Genomic DNA, 9,675 nt, shown 5'->3' with positions numbered 1-9,675 from the left:
TATTACTTCATCTGATTATTGCGCCATGGTTAGGGAGTGATGTTCCGACAGAAAGCGCCATATACACATATTGATATTAGTTATTGCAATGATTACCACACATTCTTTGGTGTTTGTCTCATTCATTATGCCTGTATAATTTCTTCGTCCTCCCAAACTATCGCTGCCGGCATTGTCAAGTTCAAAATATCCGATTTTTCTTGTTGCAGAGTCTGCATTCCACTGTCGTACAGCTTCATAGTGCCACTGCCATATTCGTTATGCTTTTGGACGAAAGTGTCAACCCTGACCGGCAATTTCTCTTGTTGAAAGAGGAGCGTCTTTATATTTTTTATTTCTGATTCGACGTGGGCGCTGGATGCCGGCACTTGTCCATATACAAAATAATCGCGCACTAGGCACGACCACATCGGAAATGTTGGCATATCTTTCATTATATATTTCACCAAGTCTGGGTACATATAAGCATTGAGATCTTTTCCTGGGGACTTCTTAATGTCTGCGTGTACCTCTTAAAATGCGCTACATCATAGCGAATATAGCACACGGGGATGTTGTTAGAATCGATCATTGACTCAGCGTACCCGTTTATGGTAAAATAATGAGTAAATGTTTGTACGGCTGCACCCAAAAGTGCTCTGGCTCCATCGCAAATTACTTCCGGTGGATAATCGAAACCACCCTTTGTAATCCATTCCCGTAGCCAATGATAGATGGTATTTGTATCGTGGCAGCCACTCAACATTTGAGCGATAGGAGTTGAGACTTCTGGTGTTCTATCAACAATTAAATATAAAAAGAAAATCGGGCTGCTCTTCTGTTTGTCCGGAAAATTAAAAGGGCAAACCCATGACCCAGTCGCGTCTATTGCTATAAATCAGCTCGTGTTTTTACACAAGTTTCGGTAGATAGTATCCTGCTGCTTTGTGGCTAAGTGTACATAAAACGGCGAATACGAGATGTTGTAAATGCTTTCCTTTAGTGCTCTTGATTCTAACAAGTATAGTGATATTATTGTATTTGGATTAAGGTGGCTTTTGGCAACGTGTCTGTATCTTGCGTATCGCAAAGCTCCTTGATTTGGAATAATACTTGGCCCTTTCTCTCCTTTCTTCATTAGCTTATGCGCTCATTCAGTACGATATATTTCCGCAGTTTTGTGGTTTAGCTGCTTCGAAGCTATTTCTCTTTCTTCTCCTCGAGAGTACACCTTACCACATCCTTTTCCAGATCTGCCCAATATGCAACACTTTAATACTATTAAATTTTCAGTAGTGCGACGAATAAAAATTTCTAAGTTTGCTACGCAATCGCAAATACATACCTTGTAGATGGCCCTGATTAACTTCAGAATTCAAGTATTGGTATTTAAAATAATACGCACACTGTCTCCTTATGTGGTTGAAAATCCGATCATTTACCCGTTTCCGCCATTCATCTAAAGCCAAAAAAAAAAATCGATGAAATTTTAAAATAAAATAAACACACTTATGTCCATATTCATTACTTTCCGTTTTGAAATTGTTTGCTGCATAGTTTTTGATTAATTTTTATCAGTGTGCGAAATGATATTAATAACGTTTACGCCATTATTATATTTAAGAAATTTACGTTTTGAATGCTTATTTATTTATTTTTAATAATTTTCGTTTCAAATATAGTTCGATCTATAAGAGAAAACACATAAAAACAGTTTCAAAGCTTGCATAAAGTTCACAAAAATTATTGAAACTTCAAAAAATTTTCAAACTTCTTATTCAGAGTTTTTAGAAAATGTTCGAATATGCAGTTTTGTACAAGTTTCAAGTCACTAGAAATTATCGTTGATTTTTTAGATTTTTCTTGTCGAGGTGTTGAGAATTTCCTTCCATACAGCATATGAACAAAATCTATTTTTCTATGGAAAAAGTGTGCAAACCCCCAATTAAAAAAATTGAAAAAATCAACGGTAAATTATTGTCCTTAAATTGAATGGGCTACAAAATAAAATCTAAAATCTCTGAATAAAAATTTTAAATTTTTATAAAATGATTCTGATTAATTGATTAATTTTTGTGAACTTTGTGCAATCTTTGAAACTTTTGTTTATGTGGTTTCTGTTATAAATCGAACCATATTTTAAACGAAAATTATCAAAAATAAATAAATAAACATAACTTGCCAACATCATTTTGAATTTTGCTGCTAATATTTTACTCGCAGCACTTCCAAATGATGGAACAGTTATTTTTATTAAGTTTATGGACATTGACCGAATGAAGTTTGGGGAATGATACTTAAAGGATAGCGTAAGGAATGTGGGACGCTACTACAGGAAGACAGTATTCTATTGCAAAGCAATAAAAGCTATACAGCAAAAAAATTTTAAGGCCGTAAAGCTAAAAGTGCTTAACAAAATGATATGTCAAGTACTACACTTACATTAGGTTTGTTCCTCGTGCAAAAAATGTGTACGAATTTCTTCGAATTATCACGATTTTTGCCCAAATCGCCTTCGTGCAGACAAAAAAATTATCCATTACTCAAAAACTGAAAGCGCAAAGTGACAGTTCTCCTGAAACACATATGATTGTGGCACATGGTTGCATTTTTGGCGACGATAATTTGAATAAATAAGTTCGTTAAATTTAGCGAGCGATTTTTTTCTGAAAAAGGAAATTGTTGGTATAATTAATTTAGTTAATTCCAATGATTTGAACTTAACTCGGCTGAAAAAAATTGTATTCGCAATCGAAACAACAAGAAATATAAATGTATATCCTGTTTTTGTCCATCTGAAAGAACTTTAAAAATTCTATAAAAATATCAGATTCAAACTTTATACAAAATTTAGGAATATTCAACAAATTTTCGTCAAAATTTCCAAATTTTTTAATCTGAATCTTTAAAAAATTTTTGGCTAAAAAATCCCGTTGATTTTTGAGATTTTTTTGTGACTACTTTTGCGTTTTTTTTTTATATAACAGCTACGATTTACAAAAATTGGCGTTGATTTTTTTTTAAATTTTGTTGCTAACGGTCTTCCGCATTTTATTTAATAGGAAATTCATGCTTTTATGGAAAAAAGTGCAAAAATCCTATGTGTCCTCACTAGTGACTCGAACCACCAGTCACAAAGTACTGTCCCACCCTCCACAAGCTACCCTTTTTTTCAAATATAATAATGCCGCCAATTATATTAACTACATTCGAAAAAGCAGCTATGCAAGAAATGTTTAAAGTTTGTCTAAACTGGGATAAATGTTGGGATGTATAAAGTTTGTCTAAAATGGGCAACGAATCTCTCGGAGAGGTGGGTGTAGTCGTTGTCTCTGCCGCCACTCTTGGGAAAATGAAAATTTTCTGTGTAAATTATATAATTAAGTTTTCTACTTTATTAGTTTCGTGTTAAACCGATATCTGAATTCAGATGTTAACAGTTTAATACTTGCCAAACTAAGGGTTAAAGAGGAATTACTTAAAGTTTAAGGAAAACTAAGCTTAAATATCCCACCCGTCACGTTGGAATAAACCGAAATTAAACAAGTGAGGAAGTCTAAGTTCAGGCGGAGCCGATTAAATACCCGGCGCAAGTATTAAATATATACTTTTTTGAGTAAATTAGCGTCCTTAAATTTCGAAATATTGAAGTTTCAAACATTTCTAAAATTTGCCGTTATATGAAAAGCGGCCGTAATTTAAGTCCGATTTCAATAATTTTCAACGTTTTGCTTTTATATGGCAAACACAATAACCATACCGAGTTTGGTACAAATTGGTAGAACGGTTACCGAGATACATATATATGGGCGGTGCCACGCCCATTTTCCAAAAATTTATCATAAACGTATTTCTTGGTAAAGAATTGTTGCAAGCATCAATTTTGAATAAATTAGCTTTAATATTTACTGATTTATCGTAGATTTTGTATTTCTCTAAATTACCGTTATATGGGATGTAGGCTCGGTTATTGTCCGATTTTAAAGATTTTCGGAAACATGGTTACACATGTAACCATAAGTGGGCGTGGCTACGCCCATTTTCCAAAAATTTATAATGTTCTTATTTCTCGTCTAAAATTTATTGTAAATATCAATTTTGAGTGAATAATCATCAGTAGTTACTAAAATATCGCAGTTTTCGTATTTCTTAAAATTACCGTTATATTGGAAATGGGCGTGGTTACAGTCCGATTTCGCCCATTTTCAATACCAACCTACCTTGGACAAATAGAAACCTACATACCTAATTTAGCTCGGGATGTAACTATGTAATATTGATGCGCCTAAAAGATGCAGCGATTTCTATTCTCAAGTTACATTTAACAGTACGAATGACAGTACGAATGGCAATTATAATAGGGAGGTTTTAGTTTTTTAAACTATAATTTTATTTTTTAAATAAGTTTCAAGATTCTCGAGGCAATTCGAAGAAGGAATGGGATGTCATCAACAGTATTGTTAACTAGAACTGTAAAACTGACGCTCACATAATAGGAGTGTACTCGTACGCCCAACTATCTAAAGTTTTAGAAAACTTTTACTGGTTTTGCGTTCTCGTACCCAAAAAACTTGCAAAATAGGGGAAATTGAGAGAGCAAAATGTGAAAGAGAGCTGCAAATTTCTGCTGGAAAAATTTTTCCCAGCAAAAATTTGCAAGTAAGAAAGTCAGCTGATCACAAACACATGTTTGTAAATAAACAAAAGAAAATATGGGCTTTTTGAGTTATTTATTGCAAATTGTATTACTAATGCTAGTATACAACGAAAAAATTAGTAAATTTAATATGCACAACACTTGTTGTGTTTATTTTTCGCTAATTTGCTATTAATCTCTAGTTTGTTTACTTTAGTGTGTGCTGACTATGGTTGCCGTATGACATTTTTCGTTTGTACCATAATTTACTTTAAATATACCAAAATAGATTTAAATGCAGCATGCTGAAATGTTGTTTTGCTGAATTTTTCGGTTTTGGTAGGTTGATTGTTGAAATGAAAATTTGATAATTTTAAAGCTACATCTGTAGCTATATCTATTACATTGTTTTTGGATCAGTGATGGGTGTTTGGACGAGATACTCTTGTTTTCGAATGCGTCACCATGTGATATCACAAATAATTATGAGAAAAATAACTTATTCATTCCGATATAATTAATTTGTATTTTAAAAAGGTTTTTCTTATCGAAAACTATTCAATTGTATAAAATGCCAAATCGGGGGAAAATGTACCAAACAGAAAATAAATTGCCAAATTAATCACCAGTGGCAACTGTGCAAGTGATCAGCTGTTTCGAAGGTTGCAAGTTTTTGCAAATTTTGCGTTCTCGTACTTCTGTTTATATTTCGTCTCTTTGAGAGCGAATGCTGCTAAGTTCTCAGAACTTTTGCTGCTGGAGAACCTTGTCCTCTCAATACGAGTACACACCTAATATCTTTGAGCCACTGTGATAATATCATTTCCTATTCTTCTGCCGTTGCTGGTGTATTCAATGATTTTTTTATATCATGTCGGATAACAATATATTTAATTCTAAAAACAGGTTTTTATTTGAATCTTTCTCAGGCTCGAAGATTTTGTCTATAATCAAAAACCTCAACAACTCTACTTCTTGTGGGCAGGATGGTGTTTCGAACAGACTGCTTAAAAAAGTTGCTCTTAACTTGTTAGACATTCTGACACATTTATTCAATGAAAGTGTCTTCTCAGGAATTTACCCAGATAATTTGAAATGTGCAACTATATTCCCTTATTTAAAAAGGGTACTAAGAAAGATAAAAATAACTATAGGCCAATTTCATTACTACCATCGAGTTCAAAAGTTTTTGAGAAGGCACTCAAAAGCAGGATTTTTTTATTTCTTGATAGTAAGAATTTCTTTAGCTCAAGTCAGTTCGGGTTTAGGACTAACCGTTTAACTGAGGATGCCCTCCTAGATTTTTGCTCATTTATTTATCAGGTTTTGGACAGGAAAAATAGTTGTCCTGGTATTTTCGTTGATATAACGAAAGCATTTGACACGGTGGATCATGCCATTTTACTGAATAAATTATATTCTGTCGGCTTTCGTGGATTTATATATGCGGGGTTTGAATCTTATTTAACCGGGAGAGTGCAAAGGGTTAAAATTCATGACAATTTTAGCAATTATAATACAATAAAAATCGGAGTTCCACAAGGTTTCGTCCGATCGTATTCCTAGTTTACATAAACTCAATTTCTGACCTGCCTCTTATAGGAAAGGTCACTGCATTTGCTGGTGATCTAGTACTTGCATATGGTTCAACAAATTAATTTGAATTGGTAGCTAGTATAAATCAGGACGTTTATCTTCTGAGAGCTTGGTTTGATAAACACAAGCTCGTTGTTAGCAGTAAAACCAAATTAATGTATTTTAGCCTGAATGCAAAGAAATCACCAGATGTTAAAATTACCTTTCATTCTTCGGACGGCGATCGACTTACATTACACAGGCATTTGTGCCCTAAGGTAAAATCTGGTACTTTCAATTCCCTTGCGTCCTGCAGTAACAATTGTTTTGTAATTGAGATAGTTGATGAGTTTCAATATCTCGGTGTATCCATTGACCAAAACCTAAATTGGTGTAACCACATATCCCGTTTAAAACAATAACTTCAATCCGAATTACGCTGCTTTTATCATCTTAGAAAATATTGCTCTCTGCTCTGAGGAAAAACTCATACCATCTTCTTGCCGTCCCACCCTCCCGAACTACTCATTCACTACAGATTTTATACAATAGTATCTCGTTGATTATTTGATGTGCTACCTGCCAGTATACGCGACATAAGAATTCTTCAAAATTTTTTGAAAAATGTGAAATCCTTCATTCTGAACCTTTGTTACCATGAAGTCGAAGTTTTGCTACGGACCATTACCTAACTTTTGTTGCTTTTAAACCTTCGTTTGATGTTCATCTTTCTGCTCGTATTTATGTCAATAATTTCTTGATATTATTGAAGGCTTTTCGCAGTTTATAATGTTTTTTTTATTCTTCTGCTTTATATGGTAATTTTTATCATTTTATTTTTATATAATTTTTATTTTTCTTAACAGCCTCCCCACTGCATGCATAACTTTACTAAATACTAAAATGGCATACATAAATATCTATTGCTTCCTTTGTACTAGCAGATTTCAAATCAGCATTCGAAGCTGGCAACGATATTTACGAGTTCACTGGGATTCAGTGATAGCAATTTTTTCGTATACGTAGCAGGCCCTCGAATTCGTATATTTTCTACGATGGATTCCGTGATAGCCCTGATTATTTCCTCGCTTCATAAAAAATATTCATTCATTAAATAGCGTCTATCAGATGAATGTTTGTATGTACGTGTGTATGTATGTATGACATTGGTATTTTACGTCTACGTTTACACAAATATATGGAATTATATCAAACTATAAAAATTTTGGAGTATAATAAATATTTATTATTAACAATAATGCAGCTTTTTTCATTATTTTTAGATTCAATGATTTTAAATTTTGCTACGACAGCATAAACTCGTCGTAGAGTATCTGTACGAATCTTCATTACGAGCGGATTCAGTGAAGGCTCTCTACGAATGTCGAGTTTTCGTTCTTAGCCATTCGGATTCTCTGATAGCATTTTCGTAGATTACACGAAACTCGAAGCTACGAATTTTTCCAACCGTGGTGGACTTCGCAATAACTCGCATATAAAGAATCAATTTTACTTTTTTAGAATGTGGAAAACCTAACTAAATATTTCGTAGTAGATTTTCTGAAATTTCTGACTTTTTCAGTTAAAACTTGTTCCTTTAAAATATTACTCTTAAAATCGCAAAATCTAAATCCAGAAGATTTCTCGATAGATTTTTTTCTATTTTTATAAAATCTTAGATATAACAGCGATTTCAAAACACTAGTTAAGTGATTAAAATTAGTGAAGTCATAATTAAAATGAAGACAAAACTTACCATTTAACTGATTTTCATTTTCTTGTTTGAAATATTCAAAAATATTTTTAACCTTTAAAATATGTCGCAACGTATTTATAGTCTTAATTCTAAATCAAAACTTAATGCACATTGTAGAATTAATGCATATTCTCCAGTAAGGAGTTAATTAAACGGGCTAAGTTTTAACCAAAAACGGCAAAGTGCTACCTTATTTCCATATTACCGTCACGTTAGTATCCTTATCGATGTCCTTCTCAATATTAAATGGCGATAGGCCTGTTTTACAGCAAATCTCATCAAAGCTCGAAAGTCCTGTATACATTTTTTGACGCCCTGACGGCACAGAACCCGTAAACACAGGATATTTGTGAATGCAGCGAATGAATTTATGTTGCAAACCAAATATGACTAGTTTTCTTTCATCGATGTTGTAATTTTGTGGACACAAGCGTTGACAAATTGCACGAAGTGTAACGCCATGCGTCATTGATGCGTAAAATTGAAAGATTTTCTGTATTGATGGATGTGACTTATCAGGATTTAGTGCAACATATTTGCGGCAGGCGTGACTCAATGAGGGAATTTTAATTAAACTCTTCAAATGTTGCGTGCACATATAGACGTTGCTATACTTGAGTATAGGCAGTAGATGTACAACACCATAATAAGCCAAATTTTGTATGCAGGATTTTACCAAATTAGTTTCTACATCTGCTTCGGCCGCTATTCGTGCAATGTGATTGATCCCATTAATGTATGGGAAGATCTAAAGCACAATAGAAGTTCATAAATAGGTATTAATAATTTTATATTACATATAAGTTACCTGTTGCGTAGTTAAATCCCATTTATCTAGAGGTGTATTTTTAAAGTCCACTAATAGCAAAGGCACCATGTGATCTTTTACAACAGGTGGGTCGGGTTTATGTGTTACTATTTTTAAATAAATTGTAGTATCTCCTTCTATACAATTAAAATGTACATTAAAATTCATTAAAAAAACCCATATTTTATGTACTGCATATACTAACCCACAATTGTAGTTACTTTCTTTTCATTCAAATCCTTTATTACAGTCTCAAATATTTTTTGCAACTTCATCTTGTTATCGCCATCTCTCGACAAGAAGCACGACTCTTCTTCCATCATTATCTGCGGCAGGAAAAGATGTGGTTTATAAAATGGATTGCCCATACCAGCGCGTCACTTACCAAATACTCTGATAATTTTTTTACCACTGGTTCATACTGCACTGATCTTGCCCACGAGTCGCATACAAAGCATAAATTGAATAGGAACGCATTACGCGCATACTTCTGCTGATTCTCAATACCAACTGGATAACCCACTATTTTTACATCCATCGCATTCACTGTTAGTATACAGCGCTGTAGGTGAGGTTTCGGTATGATGTACACATTAATCGCATCAAATACTTCTTTGCTAACATAGTCCGCGGGCACCTGCAAAGGCAAAATAAGCTGAAGAATCGTTTGCAATCCTCTATTGGCACTCACCTGGCAGGTGATTTTGCAACCAGCTGTCGCATGGAACTCACTGAGGAATATACAACGAATTTGTCCCTCGCGACCGCATCCTTCATAATAGTCATGTGAACTAACTTGCATTTTACCGATTTTTTTGTCGTTTTCATGAATATTTTGGTTAATTTATGCAAAAAACATTTTAGTCCCCTTCCCCAGAGAACGTTAAATACAGAGAAGCAGCAATTACGAATCAGAGTGTA

General features: G+C 33.7%; 3 protein-coding genes across 9 annotated transcripts in view; 1 reads left to right on the top strand and 2 right to left on the bottom strand.

Moving 5' to 3' along the window:
* The window catches only part of LOC118733787, a 72,802-nt gene that overhangs the window by 20,307 nt on the left and 42,820 nt on the right, over window positions 1–9,675 (top strand). The gene's annotated exons all lie outside the window — the stretch shown is intronic.
* Window positions 1–9,675, bottom strand: part of LOC118733786 — a 127,977-nt gene that overhangs the window by 114,830 nt on the left and 3,472 nt on the right. The window lies entirely within an intron of this gene.
* LOC118733790 (GATOR complex protein NPRL2-like) lies at window positions 7,438–9,562 on the bottom strand (the record flags this gene model as incomplete). The annotated part of the gene is given in 5 exon segments (XM_036463359.1): window positions 7,438–8,694; window positions 8,755–8,891; window positions 8,960–9,080; window positions 9,140–9,391; window positions 9,446–9,562. Coding segments are annotated over 5 exon segments (1,179 nt in total). The 3' UTR covers window positions 7,438–8,136.

The sequence above is a fragment of the Rhagoletis pomonella genome, unplaced genomic scaffold, assembly GCF_013731165.1.
Source record: "Rhagoletis pomonella isolate Grant_MI unplaced genomic scaffold, Rhpom_1.0 Rhpom_scaffold_00002, whole genome shotgun sequence".
NCBI classification, from domain to species: Eukaryota; Metazoa; Arthropoda; class Insecta; order Diptera; family Tephritidae; genus Rhagoletis; species Rhagoletis pomonella.
The sequence above is the reverse complement of the archived record's forward strand: the minus strand, read 5'-3'. Positions and strand labels throughout refer to the sequence as shown.